Raw genomic sequence first — 18,953 nt, forward strand, 5'->3', positions numbered from 1 at the left:
ACAGCAAAAACTCCAGTGTTAAATGAACTCTCCTGGGAGTGTTAAACTTAATGAGATAATTTAGTGATTGATTGAGTGATGATTGAGCATTATTGAAGACACCTGATGTTAACAAGCAGAATCACCAAAGGAGAAAATCTCTTTTTTTTTAAGTTGCCATTATGGTGGCAGTGTTGGATTTAGTTGGGCTCTTGACCCTTAAATTAATAACATTAGATTTTGTTTGGCTGTTGTATCTAAATTATAACGCTTAGATCAGGGGTGTCCAAACTCAGTCCTGGAGGGCCACTGCCCTGCAGAGTTTAGCTCCAACCCCAATTAAACACACCTGAACCAGATAATCAAGGTCTGATTATCTGGTTCAGGTGTGTTTAATTGGGGTTGGAGCTAAACTCTGCAGGACAGTGGCCCTCCAGGACTGAGTTTGGACACCCCTGGCTTAGATGAACAACAAGAAAAGCTGATCAGGTGGTGTTGGTTATGTTTTGACAGATTCATCATTTGGCCTGAATCACAAAACTCATTTAGAGAGTTAGGTTTACCTTGTTGATTACAGCATCCTGTGATTCTACTGTATACTATTTTCAGCATTTTCAATATAATCAAAAAGATTTCTTAAAAGTTGTTCTGATCAAACGACTTTGAAAAAGTATTTTATTTGGACACACTGACACCAAGAATCAGCCTGTGATTCTCAACAATGGTTACAATAATAAAGCATGTTGCAGTGCATTCTGGGTGCCACCAATCAAAACTCATTCATGGCTCCCATCATGCATTGCAGTATGAATAAATTATGATCTGAATTGTAGTAATTTCCTTTTCCTAATTGAATATTCTTTTTGTCACCATTGTTGAGATTCATACACTGATTATTGATGTCTGTGTGTTCCTAAAAGAAAGATTTTCTTAATATATATCAGAACAGCTTTTAAGAAATCATTTACATTTCAATGTTAGCTCTTTTCCCAGATATTAGTGGTGGAAATTTTGATTCTTTCCAGAGACTTGTTCATTTTCAGTTCGTTCACCAAAATGATTCGTTCAGTGATAATTTCTTCATATTACATATATACTGCAGCAGGTGGCGAAAAAGAGTGTATTTTATGCACATATTTTATGTTTTAACGAACGTGGCCTATTTACTTATTACAAAAAAAAGTGATTTGGCTTTGTTAAAATGTGTGCCTTATTTACTAAATTAATAACATAAGTCTAAATAAGTGGTTCAGATGACCAAACCAAGGTTTTCTTAATTAACATTTTAATTGTTTAGTCAGACATACACATTCATAAATCTGGGATTATATTAAACGTTGATGTTCTGTATGTTGAATATGAATACAAACAATTATATGTGCACACCTATAACTGCGCTTTGAATGAGATTGAATCACATGCTAAATGACCGATCTACCCAGTACTCTCATTCACGAACGAAAGTACCAGTTAGTTCAATTCGTTCACGAACGAGATCTCTCTCTCGTTCAGACTCAAAACAGAGCGATCAGTCAGTGATGGGCATATTCGTTCAGTAGATCCAACCAAATACATGCCCCTTCACAGCCCGAACTGAAATGCTATTTGCTGACGTTACGCAAATGAGACCTAACCAATACTGTCATATTTTTTTGGTTTGTTTTAGTTTTTAGAGAATTGCATATGACATGAATAAAACGTAATTAATTTATTTTTGATAATACAAAATGAACACAAGTAGCCAAGTAAATTGTTCAAAGTGCAAAATACCACAAAACTAAGACTAAAACACACAAACAAATAAGAAAAGCAGGTAACGAGAAGTGTAAATTTAAATCAAGTAAACAGTCAAGTGCACCCCCCTTAGCTCAAACCAAGTAAAAAATGACGATGTTAATTTGTCTTTGTTATATTTAACCATTAGCTTGCGTTATTAACCTGTTTTCATTACAATGGTAAAGTGTAAATTTCTTTCTTTGATGCAAACATGCTAACTACACAAACCTAGCTCTATCGGTTCGCCATCATTATCGTTCAAACAACTGGTTATTTTCGTTCATGAACGACATGTACCAGTTCGTTCAACTCGTTCACAAACGATAAGATCTCTCTCTCGTTCAGACTCAAAAGCAACTCGGTCACAGTCAGTGAAGGGCGTATTCGTTCACTACATCCAACAAATCACATGCTCCGTCACATCTCATACTCTAAGGCTATTGGCTCGAGGTTCATTCTTTGACAGGTTGAAAACACCGGTTCACTGAGCTGCGCATGCGCTGCTAATAGCGCCGCGCTGCTGTGGAGGGAGGGATTTCACATTTCAGTGAACGAGAAATGTGAGTCAATGGATTACATGAACGAGAACAATTCGTTCACCTAAAGGATTCGTTCAAAAAGAACGATTTGTTCACGAACGTAACATCACTACCAGATATATACATTTAAGTCAGAGATTAGGCTCTAAATGAGTTCAGTGATTCAGGTCTAATGATGATTATGTTAAAACATAACCAACACCACCTGTTCACCTTTCCTCTTTGTTCATCTGGCTGTTATAACTCAGTTACAACAGCCAAAGAATATCTAAAGTTAAAAATGTAAAGGTCAACTGCCCAACTAAATCAAACACTGATATCCATAATGGTGACTCAAACTGTGATTTTTCTCCTTCAGTGATTCTGCTTGTTAACATCAGGTGTCTTCAATAATGGTCAATCGTCACTCAATCAATCACTTAATTAGCTCATTAACTTTAACACTATTGAGTCTGGAGCCATATAAACTCCCAGGAGAGTTAATTTAACACTGGAGTTTTTGCTGTGTGGTTAAAACCAGACCATTCTCAGTAGTAACTGAGTCATGGTCTGGCAAAGCTTCATTAATAACTCATTTCCAACGGGGCGTCACCAACGGATGTCCCTCAAATGCCTCTGGGCGCAATTGGATAGACCTAAAACCAATCAGAGCGATCGTCATCGTGTAAAGCCATATGCGCTACGCCATAAAAGTATGTACTCTTTTTGTGAAGAAAAGGTATTTACTTTTGAATGTGTAGCAAAAAAGTTTCTGATTGGTGCCTCGATTTGGACAGATTAGAAATCGTCTTGAATGGGCTCTTTGCCAGACTACTTGCAGAGCAAATCTAAATTTGCTGGAAGTTTGTCCGGGTTTTCCCAGGCTAAATATACTCTGGAGCTGCTCTCTGTGCCACACACTTTGAAAACCCCTGGTGTAACCAACTGATGTCAGGTTGATTCAGTCATATTAAATGATATATAAAACCTGTTACGGCTTTCCCTTAAGCTGTTGTTGTTGACAACATTTAACAAATGCAAACAGAGTCCATGCATTCAGATTTATGCAAACAAATGTTGCAAACTAAATATTGCCTCAAATCCACTTCCTGGGGCTTCTCATTCCTCCATGCTTATAAACATGAACACACAGAGTTTCTTTCAGACACAGCATACATCAATATATTGTCCATAATCCATCATGTTCACACTAGCATCCCCAAAATCTGTGGGTGCTTCTCAATGCTCAAATTGATGCTTTCTTGTTTCCTCGCTCCTCCGTCCTCCAGCCCATGGCCCGGAAACGATGGATCTCAGTCATCTAGAAGAGCATCTCAGTCCTCTAATTGCACTGCGAGGAGGCGAGGAGCGATGAGCGAGGAAACTTCAGTCATGAGAGCGGATACACAGGAAACAATATTAATACTACCAGTAAAATACAGAATAACCACAACTCAAAAAAATATGCCTTTTGAGACTAAGATAAATGTCTTTGTTACTTTTGGAATTTATACTATCTCAAACACTCATGAAAAGTATTGGTTGCTCACATTATTTTGTAGTTTACATAGAGATCTATTTTAAATCAATGTGTGCACACATTAAAGATTAAACAGAGAAAACAGTTTTGAAAACAGAGAAGCAGATTTTGTCTTACTTGGCTTCAATGTCGACTGTCAGGCTCTCGTCACCCACATAGAAGAATGACTTACTGGGTCTTAATCTGACTCCAAATGTTGGAGGAGGCACTATAAACCAATCCAGAGAAAAGACACAAATAAATAAATAAATTCTTTTAGTTTTATTGCATTTACACAAAACACATTTTGTTGGCACACATCTTACCATTTTCTTTGACCTCAAAGTCTGCAGTAAACGTCTTCTGAGGAGTGTCTGTGTACCGAGTGACAACCTTCCAGATTCCAAGACTGAAACAAAAACATTTCAAAACATTTTTAAATAAGCATTATACAACAGATGAAACAATCCTCATAACACAGATCACATTTATGAGTATTAGCTGCATTGTAAGATAGACATAATGAATCACTAAATTAAATTAACTCGGGTTGGGCAAGTTCAGTCTTCACAGTGTTTCACACACAAACACACCTGGCAACCTCAGGAATGTCGTATATCCAAGACCTCATCCCTTTCACTGGATACATCTTCTCTGATGAAACTGTGACGCCTTGTGGATTCTTAAACACAGAAATCACTGTGTGTTTACATCGTCAGTGTCCATGCAGCTGAAATGCCACGAATGTGTGTGTGTGTGTGTGTGTGTGTGTGTGTGTGTGTGTGTGCGTGCGTGCGTGTGTGTGTAATAACAGTGAGCACTTATATAAGTGTGTACCATGATCTCCATCGTGACTCCAGACTGACTGAGTGGTTTCATGTTGGGCGTCAGAGAGAAAATCCTGTATTGAACTGCAAAAGAGGTCAAAGCAAAAAACTGAAATGTGAGTTCTGATGTTTTTTACTCAGATTCAAACCCTGATACACATAGCAGTCAGTTTAATAATAAACAATTATGTAATGCTTATGTATAAAGTTCACATTGTGCGTTATAATTTCCAAGTATTTCATGAGTTCCTTTGCCCATATAATCTTTAAGCTAAAAAGGTTAAGCGTATGTGGCTTGCTGTCCACAATGGAGGGCTCAATGAAGCAGCTTCAACTCGAGCTTAGATATACCCTCCAGTGGGACTACTAATGCTTACATGACGAGTATGGTAGCAAGATGTTATAATTATGTTATTTAAATGATGTTGGTGGAGTTGGGGAGGTGGAGGGACGCCAAAACAGCTGATGCCAGAGCAAGGTGTGCGGCTGCTTATGCTCCAGCAGTTAATTGAAATATTAGATAGGTTAATTCCTCCCGAAATTACGTTGTGAACTTAGCACATAATCGTACCTCTGCTAGCAGGCGTGTAGATGGGCTTGTCTGTCTGTACAAATATATATCCAGACTGGAATGAGACCATTATCACTTTCTCCAGAGTGTGGGATGGAAACTGAGCTTGTAGATACACATACTGCTTCTCCAGAGGATCATCAGAGAACAAGTTCTGATCATCAGGGATCTAAAGAACAGATAATCATCAGCCTGAATTTTATCTGATAATAAAATAATGAGAATGTGCCATCCCAGCTAACAGACTGTTGTTATAAGAACATTCTCAAAATATTCAGTGTTGGTTCTGGGAAGTTCTTTCAACTTAATTTTGATTTAAAATTCAACATTATAGGAACATTGATTTCTAACATTCCAAGAACATAAAAATGTCCAGTTTCCTTAATGTTACTAGAATGTTATTTAAAGGTTAGTGTGATGTTCCTGAAACATTCTTTCAATCATCTTTCCAAAGAGTAATAAGAATACAAACTACAACTTTATTCAGACACAGCCTTAGATGAACTGAAGATAAAAGACATTAACTCTTTGAAGATCTGATTAAACAACTCCACAAACAGCATTACCAGCTTCACTTATTACTAACCAGACTGACTTTATTTCTGTCACACGTCTACAGAAGATCTTATTGAGAATTAACAGAGGTTTAGATGTTGATGTCTTATTGAAAATGTTTTGTTTGATGTCACCATCATGGAGATCAGTGTTTGCTTTAGTTGGTCTCTTGACCCTTGACTTTCTTTAAGTTGATGCTTTATCAGCAATTGCAGGTGTTCATGGAGAACATTTCTGCATTGATACCACAGAGCAACATGTATGTTTTAAATTACAGACAAAGGACTGCAATTAAATAATTGATTTCACTGTAGTTTTGCACAATTTTGTAACTTGAACGTGTTTTGAGAAAAAGGTAATGAATTCAATTGATGTGACAAAATTCATTTGCAACTGAAGAAATTTGTGTAAGATTGTCCACAACTATTTAAAAGTGAAAAACTACACATTTAGACATCAGCACTCATCATACACTCTCAGAAAAAAAGGTACAAAAGCCGTCGCTGTGGCAGTACCTTTTCAAAAGGTACACTTTTGTACCTAAAGAGTACATATTAGTCCCTCAAAGGTACATATTAGCAGAGGTGGGTAATCCAGGGGCCAAAGAGTAAAAGTCCTGCCATATGTTTATTCCACCCATGAACTCAGCAGCTGATTTCACTAATTAGTTCTCTCTCCTGTCTGAATTAGCAAATCCAGGTGATTGGAACAAAATACTGAGGAGGACTTTTACTTTCTGAACCTGGACTTTACATCTCTGCATAGCAATGCCACATGTCAGCCAAGAGTAAAGAAAATAAACCAGAACTGGACATTATCGTACACTGTTAACCCTTGCTGTAAAAAAAGGCCAAATTCTGACAATATCATACCATTTTCCATTAAAACAGTAATATACCGTAGAAAATAAAAGTAGCCTACAGGAATATACTGTGAATTAACGGCGCTCAAAGTCGACACTCAGAGGCTGTTTTCCCAATCACACCCTATACCCTCATTCACTATTCCCTACATTAGTTCACTAATATAGTCCCCTTGACAGAGTGAATGAAAATAAGTGAGTGAATTGAGAAACAGATGAACACCTGATAAGCAGAATCACTGAAGGACAGAGAAACAAGAACAGAAAAAAGAGAAACACAAGAACTACAACTGACTTCCAGCCACTGAGTGTGAAACCAGTTTACGATTATTTCTTTCATACATGTACAAAAGTTCTTGTTGAGAATTAACAGAGATTTAGTTAATAATAATAAAGTTTGTTGTCACCATGACGGAGATCAGTATTTGCTTTAGTTGGTCTCTTGTCCCTTGACTTCTTACCATTCATCTCTCTCTGGCTGCTGTGACAGTGAGTTTATAAAACACATTTGTTGTGCAAGAGAAAGTCAAGAGGAAGATGATTAGCTGTTTTTGGCTTTTGTGATGATTTAACATTCATCCTGGACATGTCTGATTTTCAGATGTTTCCTCTATATATTCTTTGAATTTGTGGGTATTTCATATTTATCTGTGAATCTACAACATGAAATCAACATTTCTGTAATAAGGTCTTCTGAAAAATATTGTAAACATAGAGTGCATTAAAACATGTTTAACTCCTGCTTGACTCAGACACACACAGACATCAACAATCAGCGTATGAATCTCAACAATGGTGACAATCAAAAGTTTCATGTCGCAATGCATGCTGGGTTCCAGGATAATATAAAACTCCCAGCATGCACTGCTGCATGAATAATAAAAAAAAATATTGCCACCATTGTTGAGATTCATGTGCTAAATTGTGATATCTCTGTGTTTCTAAAAGATAGCATAGTTCTGTTTTTTTTTTGGTTTATGCATGATGTGTTAAAAAAATAAATAAGTCATTGTAATTTATTGTTGTGGTTTCACAGTGGTGGTAATGTAACACTTTTGATTGAGGATTAAACTCTGAATGAGTAGGAATTAATTCCTTAGTGAATGAACAGGCAATATGATGATTTTATCACCATAATCAACATAACCACAATCATTCGTAAACTGTGTGTGTGCACAAGTGTGACTTACAAAAACACAGCTCAAGCAGCAAAAGAAACACTGTTTTAGCATCAGCATCCCAACTAAAGCAAGCACTGATCTCTATAACAGTAACTTCAAACCAAACATTTTCAATTAAACATCTCAATAACAACTTTTGTATACGTCTGACAGAAATAAAGTCAGTCTGGTTAGTAATAAGTGAAGCTGGTAATGCTGTTTGTGGAGTTGTTTAATCCTCCTCTGCTGAGATCTTCACAGATTTAATGTCTTCTTTTCTCTTTAGTTGATTTCATCTGAGGCTGAGGCTGAAATTACTCCATATTTAATATACACAGATTTTTTTGGCTACGATAAGATCCAGTTCTGGTTTATTTCTTTGCTCTTGGCTGACATGTGGCATTGCTATGCAGAGGTGTAAAGTCCAGGTTCAGAAAGTAAAAGTCCTCCTCAGTATTTTGTTCCAATCACCTGGATTTGCTAATTCAGCAGGAGAGAGAACTAATTAGTGAAATCAGCTGACTGAGTTTATGGGTGGAATAAACATATGGCAGGACTTTTACTCTTTGGCCCCTGGATTACCCATCTCTGCTAATATGTACCTTTAAGGGACTAATATGTACTCTTTAGGTACAAAAGTGTACCTTTTGAAAAGGTACTGCCACAGCGACGGCTTTTGTACCTTTTTTTCTGAGAGTGTACAAACCTCAACAATGGTGACAATCAAAATAATTCAGCTGCATAATTTATTCATGCTGGCATGAAGAATGTCACCATTGTTGTGTTTCATATACCGAATGACTGATTGACTTTCATTAAGTGTGTGTTTTATCAGCGTTCATGGAGAACATGATGATTGATGGCTTAATGAGTTGAAATACATATTTAAAAATATGATTTGTAACAATATTATTGCATTACAGCTGCTAAATGTTGGTGTGTGTGTGTAAAACACTGAATTTGTTAAGGTTCTGATGAATTATTTTTTGATTGTCACCATTGTTGAGGTTTGTACGATGAGTACTGATGTCTAAGTGTGTCGTTTTAATCTTCTAAATAGGTTTGGACAATCTTACACACATTTCTTCAGTTATAAATGATTTTTATCACATCAAATGAGTTCATTATCTTCTTCTCAAAACCCGTTCAAGCTACAGTGAAAGCAACTGTTTAATTGGAGTACTTTGTAATTTAAAACAGCCACGGTGATCTGCTTTTATCAATGCAGAAATGTTCTCCATGAACACCTGCAATTGCTGATAAAGCATCAACTTAATGAAAGTCAAGGGTCAAGAGCCCAACTAAAGCAAACACACTGATCTCCATGATGGTGACCTCAAACGAAACATTTCCCTTAAAACATCAACATCTAAACCTCTGTTAATTCTCAATAAGATCTTCTGTAGACATGTGACAGAAATAAGGTCAGTCTGGTTAGTAATAAGTGAAGCTGGTAATGCTGTTTGTGGAGTTGTTTAATCAGATCTTGAGAGAGTTAATGTCTTTTATCTTCAGTTCATCTAAGGCTGTGTCTGAATAAAGTTGTAGTTTGTGTTCTTATTACTCTTTGGAAAGATGATTGAAAGAATGTTTCAGGAACATCACACTAACCTTTAAATAACATTCTAGTAACATTAAGGAAACTGGAAATTTGTATGTTGTAACGACTGAGACAAATCAGACAATTATTGATTGTAATATTAATTTAGCTACCTCAAGTTAATCCAATTAACTGACCCAAATATTAATAACTAATCATAATTGATAATTATGAGTTATTATTAATATTTCCCCTTTGGGCTAATTTGTTACAATGTTGTTGGAATGTTAGAAATCAATGTTCCTATAATGTTTAATTTTAAATCAAAATTAAGTTGAAAGAACGTTTGAGGAACATTATACCTTTTAAAACACGTTCCTCTAATGTCAAGAAAACCGGACATTTTTCACTGTAGTGTTTATTGATCAAACACTCTGAACAAATAAATTGTTTGAACTGGTGTGTAGCCTCTTTATTCTCAGAACATACAATTCTAACTTGAGCTTAGCTCTCTGTCACTTATTTTTGTGACCCTTTGGGTAATTGTCCACTCTATTAGGTATTACTGCCATCTAGAGGACCATCATAGGAAACACCTAATCACCACATTCACGTTCCCAGAACCAACACTGAATATTTGAAGAACGTTCATAAAAGTCTGCTAGCTGGGATGATCCCCCAGCCTGTGTTCTCCTGTCTTGTGTGTTTCTGGACTCTTATGTTATCTCCTGTCTTACACCATGTTTTGTAGTTGTTTGTAGGTTTTCATGTTGATTAGTCTCCAGGTGTTTCTTATTATCTACGGCCCTTGTTATCATGTTAAGCTTGTCAGCCTGTGTATATATAGCCCTTGTTCTCTGTCAGTCACTGAAATCACATTCTCTGGTTTATCGTGTTTTTATTTGTTTATGCTAGTTACCTTGTGTTCTATGACCTTGTGGATTATTTGAATAAACCTGGATGTGGATCTGCTTCCCAGCCTGCTCCTGACCCTCACCATGTTACAGAATGAAACATCACTGTATTTATGGAGCTCTCACCTTTATATCTGTAAGGATCTGGAAATACTTTTCTGCAGTCAGTGTCACTGGTTTGGACAGTATCTCCCTGTCTTTCTTTGGGAAGTTCTTCACTGAGATCATCACGTCCAGGTTTCCTCCAGAGTAATCCTGAGCCTCCACAAACACGTTCTCTGAGGAACCCACTCTCAGCAAATTAGGAGCTGACAGAACAAACCTGAGGAGATCAAATCACAGCGTTTGAAATCTTAAAAACTGATTATTAGTAACTCTATGAGTAAACGGTGTGTTTAATACTCACAGCGGGTCACACAGTGTGAGGAGGGGTGAGGAGAGAAGAACAACAGTCAGACACAGCAGCTTCACGTCCATCGTGTCTGTCTGTGTGTGTGTGTGAACCTGCAGCAGCTCAGATTTATACCCGCCTCTGTGACCCTCACAGTCCAAACTTCTCTCTCTTTGTTTTTTTTTGTTTGTTTGTTTTTTTGCATTTGTTTTGTAAGTAAACTGACACTTCAGTTCAGCAATCTACAATCTAACAGTATAGCAAGTACTATTTATGTTTGACTGCCATTCACTTTTCAAATCCTTATGAGATCTTTATGAATCTCCTGTGTGATACATAAATAACTTCTTTATTTTCATACATTTTCTAAATCAAATATATATTTTAAGTATATTTAACGAATTGACTCTGAATACATCAGAATCTTGAGTCTTTTGAATCAATGCCTATTGAAAAACACAAATGCAAATTCAGTGCGGGAGATTAATAAAGATCTCATAAGCATATGAAGAGTAACAGCAGTCAAATTCAGATTTCCCGTAAATGACCTGCAAAAACCCGTTGTGTAAATTCAACCTTTGGTAAACTGGCAGCCGCTCTGTTGATCTTTGAGTATGGGATGAATATCAAAATGATTAACGTGTGCAAGCAAAATTATCCATGAACTTGATAAATGTTGCAGATATGTTTTACTATCCACAACCTTTCAACTTGCGTGTGCAAAATTCAGAATTGAATGAATGTGTAGCAATTTGTACAATGTAGCGAAAATGAGACGGAACAAACCCACAAACTAAATATTCATTCAGAATATTAATTCAAACAGAATATTAAGTGAAGATTTGGGCAGGACTTGAGTATCTTCATCCATCTGTCACGGGGTCCAGGCGCCGCCCGGTCTGGTTTTAAAAGAGCCTCCCCCAACACCAACTAAATAATGAATGGACAATGCGAGGTCCCATGATGCAAACAGATTTCAGCAGGAAGAACGTGTCAATATGAGGGGGTTTCCAGAAGACAGATTGGTACAGAAACCCCCCCCCCCCCCCCCCAACATTCCTGAACTCTCCTTAAGGACCTCTGAACAACAGACAGAGTTTATTTTCTCTTCACACCAAGAGAACTGATTCTTACCAATAAACTACATAAAATCATTTAAGAACAATTTTCAATGGACTTACAATCAAACAATCACGCAACTACCTAATCCTGTGTGTTTCCACCACTTATATGCATATTCTAATAAGATATGTTGTGATCCCATATAATTCATGTAAATGTTATAATCATTAGGTGTGTGTGAATGAAAATGTGTACTGTTTAATTTCGATGTGATCGTATGCTCATGACTCAAAAGATGGCCTGAATTACATCTGTGTAAAATGTTCCATATTCTGATAATTCGAGATCATGCCTAAACTGTTGAATTTGGTCTTTTAGTTTCATTAGACAAACCCCCCCAGGGAAGACATGATTTATAACTTTGCACACAAAGCCAGTGTCTAATTGGTCCGCTCTCTTCAGGAGGGGGGACAAACTTTGAGTTAAAACCTTGGATTCTCTGTTAGCCAGCGCTCGAACCTCTCTCTCCGTGCGCTCTCTAAGCTCTAAGCTCTAAGCTCTCTCTCAAGACTAGTACCATGTAACAAACGAGCAGAAATAACCCAAATCAAGATCTGAAGAACATGGGTTAAACAATTTCATTCAAGCCATCTTACTACTCTCGTCTAAGTCTTCTTTTCTTTTCTAAGTCTTCCTTTATTTTCCGATTGAAAGTCTCGGTTTTAAGTTAAGTTTTGCTGCAAAGTTTCGTTCCACGATTCACGGCTGCAACTCACGCTTTCAACTTCAAAGACCATCAACCATCCAGCACACCACGTGGCCCCCAGACATCAGACACGAGGAGACCAGCCAGCGAACGAACGAACTCGGGAAACCCCTTTTCACGCAGACAAAGGGAACCCCCAAAGCAAACGCAAGTAGATACCTCCAGACATTTGAAAGCTTAACTGGTGTATAATATTAACCTGTCTAAGAAACGATAGAAGGGTTAAAAATTAATGATTGATGGTTCGTTCCAGGTCAGGTCTTACAAGTGCATAGAAATTCGGAATTTTCTTCCTCTTACCCTTAAACTCCTTTCCAAACTCATTCTTCCTTTTTATTTTATTTTGTTCTTTCTTTGTTTCTTTTTGTAATTCTTGCTGTAACTTGTATGAACGTGTGCGTGTGTTTGTGTTAGATATTTTAGATATTAGTCGTATGTGTTAGTATATAATCAATAAAGTATTGTTCGCATTTTGAAAAGAGATTGCTTGTGTATGTGCTTATCAAATTTATTGTCTTGAACTTCGATCAAAAGTTACCTATGCTTTTACCCTATTTCTTAATTTACTGTTAGGGGGTTATTCTTTCTTGGCCAGGAAGATATTATATTTCCTAGAGTTAATAACTGTTTATGCTTTCTGTTCATTGGATGAACTGATAAATGATCATATTATTGATTCTGTTACAGTAAATTCTGAAAATAATTAAATTATTAATTATTGATCATAATTCGTTATGAATAATAATTAATGATATTTATACGGGCGTATAAACGCTACAACAAATAGAGACATTTTTATGAATACAAATGTTTTCTTTGTATTAGTGTGTCATAATTTGCGCATGCAACAAAGACGACGTGCGTTTGTGGATCAGGTGACGTGTGCATTCATTGACGTCTTTTCTGAGTCAATCTCATTTGATTCATTTGGATTTTGAGACTTTCATTTTGCTGTGTTTATAAGCATTTCACAACCCATACACAAACAAATACAAATGAATAGACCTGGTGCTAATTATTAATGTGTGCACAACTACCCATCTACACATGAATATCAGTCACGTGACCGCTTACGTCATCCGCTCTTTTTCCAGTTGACTGCCGCCATCTTAAGTACCTATCGAGTACTGTCTATGGTACCGACAAGCATTAACTAGCTAGCTTGCTACTATTTACAGCTTCGTACGGATACAGTAAATGGCTAAGAAAGACAACATTTCGCACCTCGACTGCCATGAAAAGAAACGCTACTTTAAAAAAATAATATCGTTAGGGTGTGATCCTTACGCGATATTGCGTACTTCTAACCTCTGTCCGCTGCTACCGAACTACCAATCCTGGCATTCAATGATATTATATGTTGATCCGACTATTTTAAGTGTGTGTTCAAATGGTCCAGGGGCAGAACTTTTGCCAAGCATGTCAGAGGTTCTGGGTTCTAATCCGCACTCATAGTTTTTTTTTTCTCATCAAAACCGATCATGTTTATCAGTGGTTGTATATCAGGCAGGGACACGTTTGTGTGCAGTTTGTTTTGTAATTTCACCGGAACGAATAGAGAGTCTCTCCACATTGAAGCGCACGTCCGAGTGAAGACTGTGCGCGAGCCACAAACAAACACAGTATCCGCGCCACTGATCGCAGCGGCAACGAGGACTTTGATCAGATTGATTTTCTTTTTATTACGCGTCGCGTTCAGGCTATTGTAGTTTTCCTTCCATAGAGCCTATTATAAAGAAAAAGCTTAACGTGAATGCAGTAAGACGGTGATGTTAAAAGTCAGTAGCCATACACCTTATTGAACATGCAACGGGCTACGTTTTATAATGGTTTTCTATGGGTGTTGTTCATAATCTGATTTCATCTGTTTGCTTCTACATATGCTTTATTAATAAGGTAGGCCTATATTGTGTACTAAATTCGGTGCTTCAATATCACTTTCTTAATCCACATTAAGTGTAGTATTATATGGGGAAGAACGCTTGATTACAGTGCCGTTGTCTGTTTTAGCAGACTACTGCCATCTAGTGGTAGCAGGTTTTCTCAGACTGTGTGAGTGGATCGTGCAAGTCTAAACCGGCGAAATGAAAGTCTCAAAAATCCAAATGAATCAAATAGGATTGACTCAGAAACTAGTCAATTAATGCAAGCGTGTCACCTGATCCACAAATGCACATCTTACTTGTTGCATGCACAAATTCTGACCTACATTAATACAAAATTGAGGTTTTGTATTAACAACTGTCTCTATTTGTACAAAATGCTGCACATTCATGCGTTTCTGGATTTTTCACACACAAGTTGTATTGTATTAGTTTAAATGTAGTGATGCACATTTGTGAATTTGTCAAATAGATGGGTAGTTGTGCACACATTAATAATTAGCACCAGGCCTATTCATTTGTAGTTTGTGTGTGGGTTGTGAAATGCTTAAAAACTGCGAAAAGAAAGTCTCAAAATCCAAATGAATCAAATGAGATTGGCTCAAATTATGATACGCTAATACAAAGAAAACATTTGTATTCACAAAAATGTCTCTATTTGTACAAACTGCTACACATTCATTCAATTTTGAATTTTACACATGCAAGTTGAAAGGCATTTGGTTGTAGATAATAAAACATATTTGCAACATTTATCAAGTTCATGGATTATAGTGCTTGCACATGTTAATCATTTTGATACTATATTCATCCCATACCGGAGCAACTTTTCTCTATTTATGGATGACGAGAGTGACGTACGCAAATACCTGCCAAAACTATCCCGCTAGGTCTAAAATACAAACACTTTTAATAAGCTTACCATAGTGAATCAGCGTAACACAAAAACACATTTTGGAAGAAGGATTGATGATGTATTGACTCATTATTTAAATTTAGTTCATTTTGATTTATTTATTTTCTACATATTTTATCTTTAAGGAGAGGACTATAAATTGTTCAGACTTTCACACAACAGTATTATTATTATTTCAACAGATCAAAAACAAAAAGTACCCTGTAAATGTACATTCATGTTACACGACTTGATGACCTAAAAGCCATTGCGTGGTCACTGGTAATGTACGATTTTCTGCGGTTAAACTCGTTTAGCTATTTACATCACCCTTAAGCTTTAGACTAATCCCCGGAATACAAACGACTGAGTGGATTTGCCCTGATGAACGTTGAACATCAATACTCCTGTACACAGCAAAATCCCCAGTGTTAAATTAACACTGCTCAGTGTTTATATGAGTCCACACTCAGAGTGTTATAATTAACACTGAAGCAGTGTTAAAGTTAATGAGATAATTAAGTGATTAATTGATTAATTGAGTGATGATTGAGCATTATTGAAGACATCTGATGTTAATAAGCAGAATCACTGAAGGAGAAAATTATTTTTTTTTTAATGGTCACCATTATGGTGATCGGTGTTTAGTTTAGTTGGACTCTTGACCCTTACTTTTTTAACTTTAGATTTTGTTTGGCTGCTGTAATTTGGTTATAACAGTCAGATGAACAAAGAGCAAATGTGATCTGATGGTGTTGGTTGTGTTTTAACATAATCATTAGTTGGCCTGAATCACTGAACTCATTGAGAGTATAATTTCTGAGTTAAGTTTATGGATTATAGCAGCACTGTCCTTGTCGAGCATGCCATTTTTAGCCTTTTCAATGAAATCCAAATGATCAAATCAATTACAAAAAAAAAAAAAAAAAACTTAAAAAGTATTTTATGTAGGCACACACAGACATCAAGAATTAGCGTATTGAAGGATTAAAATTTAAGAATCTGCTGATCCTATTTCCCTACATAACATCACATAAAAAACTAAGGTGAACTATACTGTATTGGGCATTCAAGGTGAACATGAGGGCATCCATTTACTGATTAGATTTAACAGTTGTTAAACAGTTTAACATTAACAGATTATAGAATAACTTTTAATTTAAATAATCAACAAATTTACATATTTCAGTGAGGCTACAATATGAACATTCAGTGGCTGCAGTGAGCCTGCTTTTCACTGCACATTTTTTCAAAACGGGGCTGCAGCTTTGATATTGCCACTCTTAAGTCATTTTCAATGTTGAGCTTAGATCTGTGCTTTGTCTTCAGTAAGGAAACAGCAGAGAACCCTGTTTCACACAGATAGGACGTAGCAAAAGGGAGCAGAATTTTAATTGCCTTCTGACCAATGAGTGGGAAATTCTTCTCTACACCAAGCCAGAATTCACAGAGTCTTTGTGATGGGAACTTTAGCCTCATGTTTGAGTCAGACGTCATCTCAATGAATTGCTCTTCCTCAGAGGAGCTCAAATCAGCAGGTGCAGGAGCAGTGAATGGATCTCTCACCCAGTCAAATTGCACACTATTGTCAGGGAAGTACTTCTGAAAATGACCTCTCAGAGCAGAAATGTGTTCCAAAAAACACGGGATCGGTGTGATTTCTGTGAGCTTGTTAATTTCGGAAAAATGTGTAAGATTCTCAAATGAACCTGTATTGCCTTGCTCAAGTTTCCTGCGCCAATTTTCGGACGAATGAGTTGACTTGGTCTGCCAGATGTGGTAGGTGTTTGTCTTCACCCTGCAGCTGAAGGTTTAATTGATTCAGCTTGGCGAACATGTCACTGAGATATGCCAATTTCATTAGAAATTGTTCATTGCTGAACTTGCTGGAAAGCTCATTCAATCCTTCTTCCTGCAGAAAAATTTGAATTTGCTCCCTGAGCTCAAACACTCTGGATAGCACTTTGCCGCGGGAGAGCCATCTCGTTTCACTGTAAAACAGCACAGCACTGTGATCGGTGCCCATCTCCTGACAGAGCGCGGAAAACAGTCGGGATTTCAGCGGTCTTGTTTTGATGTAATTGACTGCGGTAACAACGTCAGACAAAACATAATTTAACGCAGGACTTAACTGCCGTGATGCGAGTGCTTCTCGATGTATAAAGCAGTGAGTCCACTTTGCTTTAGGTGCGACTCTCTTGATGAGTGCCTGCAATCCTGCTCGTTTCCCAGCCATGCTCTGTGCGCCGTCCGTGCAAATTCCCAAGCAGTCCTCCCATTTAATCCCTGCCTCTGTCAAGTACGAATCTATAATCTTGAAAAGTTCATCAGCCGTTGCTCTGTTTGGGATGTACTTGCAAAACAGTATATCTTCAGTCAGCGAGTTTTCATCAACGAAGCGCACATACGCTATTAACAAACTGTCCTTGGAACTGTCAGTGGCCTCGTCAACTTGCAGTGCAAAGCGTTTCCCTTTTATTTTCTCAATGAGCTGTTCCTCCACGTCATTTGCAATATCACAAATTCGTCTTGATATTGTGTCATTAGACACTGGGATAGTCTTTAATTTCGGGACACTTGCCTCATCAAGCATAACTGACACTATATCTATGGCAGCAGGAATAATCAATTCTTCTGCAATCGTGTGTGGTTTCTTGCATTGTGCAATGCGATACGCAATTTTGTACGAAGCCAGTTGTGCTTTCGCTGTTGCTGAAGTGGCTTTTGCAAAATGACTTTGCTGCCCACGACATTGATCAAGTTTTCTTTTAAAAAACTCAAGTGGCTTGTGAACATAATTCGGATGTACCGTCTCAATGTGTCTTCATAATTTGGTAGGTTTCATGCTGTCTGCTGCCAGCGTTTTAAGACATAGTACACACATCGGCCTTTCCTCCTCACCAACCACATTAACAGTGAAGCCGAGAGCAAGATATGCCTCATCATATTTTCGGCATTTAGCTTTAGAATGACAAGCACCTGCCTGTGATGTCTGTGAGACCTCATCTACTGCTTTCCTCTTGCCTTTTATAAACCGATCCATCTTCCATGCGACGTCAGTTAACTTGCCAGTGTTTTTTTTTTTTTTTTTTTATCTCCCGCGCCCCCCGCTACGTCATTTGGCATTTTTTTTTATTTTTTTTTTTTATTTCCCGCGCCCACCCTGGAATACCTGTGCGCCCCCCCTAGGGGGCGCGCCCCACACTTTGAGAACCACAGCCTTAGTTAGACGATTTTGGTGACTGCAGCCACTTCAACGCGAAGTCCTCAATAAAGAATTACTTCTTGAACGTGATCCCAAACGTCTCCTGGTTTTCTGCTTCGAGGAAGAAAAAGTTTTCGACAGTATGAATCTCAACAATGGTGACAAACAGATCAACTCTGAACATAAGCTCATTATTTATTCATGCAGCAATGCATGATGGGAGCCATGAATGAGTTTTGATTGGTGGCACCCAGAATGCACTGCAACATGCTTTATAATTGTCACCATTGTTGAGATTCACAGGCTGATTCTTGATGTCTGTGTCTAAAATAAATAAATGTATGTGAACAACTTTTAGGAAATTATTTGGATTACATTGTAAAAGTTAAAAATATTATGCTTTTCAAGGACAGTGCTGCTATAATTAATAAAGTATATCTAATTCAGAAATTAGGCTCTATATGAGTTCAGTGATTCAGGTTAAATGATCGTGAAATAATGATTATATTAAAACACAACAAACACCGTCA

The 18,953-nt window shown here is 37.3% G+C and overlaps 2 protein-coding genes across 15 annotated transcripts in view; both read right to left on the reverse strand.

Moving 5' to 3' along the window:
* LOC311077821 (complement C3-like) overlaps positions 1-10,747 on the reverse strand; it is a 72,922-nt gene extending 62,175 nt beyond the window's left edge. For both annotated transcript variants that reach the window (XM_084106452.1, XM_084106451.1), the window contains exons 1-7: positions 10,628-10,747; positions 10,348-10,543; positions 5,191-5,359; positions 4,630-4,703; positions 4,386-4,474; positions 4,119-4,201; positions 3,931-4,021 (exon numbers count right to left, since the gene is read on the reverse strand). In XM_084106452.1, the coding sequence (XP_083962578.1) occupies positions 3,931-4,021; positions 4,119-4,201; positions 4,386-4,474; positions 4,630-4,703; positions 5,191-5,359; positions 10,348-10,543; positions 10,628-10,698 (773 nt within the window). In that variant the 5' untranslated portion in view covers positions 10,699-10,747. The remainder of the gene's footprint in view (positions 1-3,930; positions 4,022-4,118; positions 4,202-4,385; positions 4,475-4,629; positions 4,704-5,190; positions 5,360-10,347; positions 10,544-10,627) is intronic.
* The window catches only part of LOC311077813 (complement C3-like), a 501,390-nt gene that overhangs the window by 62,405 nt on the left and 420,032 nt on the right, over positions 1-18,953 (reverse strand). The gene's annotated exons all lie outside the window — the stretch shown is intronic.

Source organism: Abramis brama (assembly GCF_963993115.1).
Source record: "Abramis brama genome assembly, chromosome: 2".
Taxonomy (NCBI): domain Eukaryota; kingdom Metazoa; phylum Chordata; class Actinopteri; order Cypriniformes; family Leuciscidae; genus Abramis; species Abramis brama.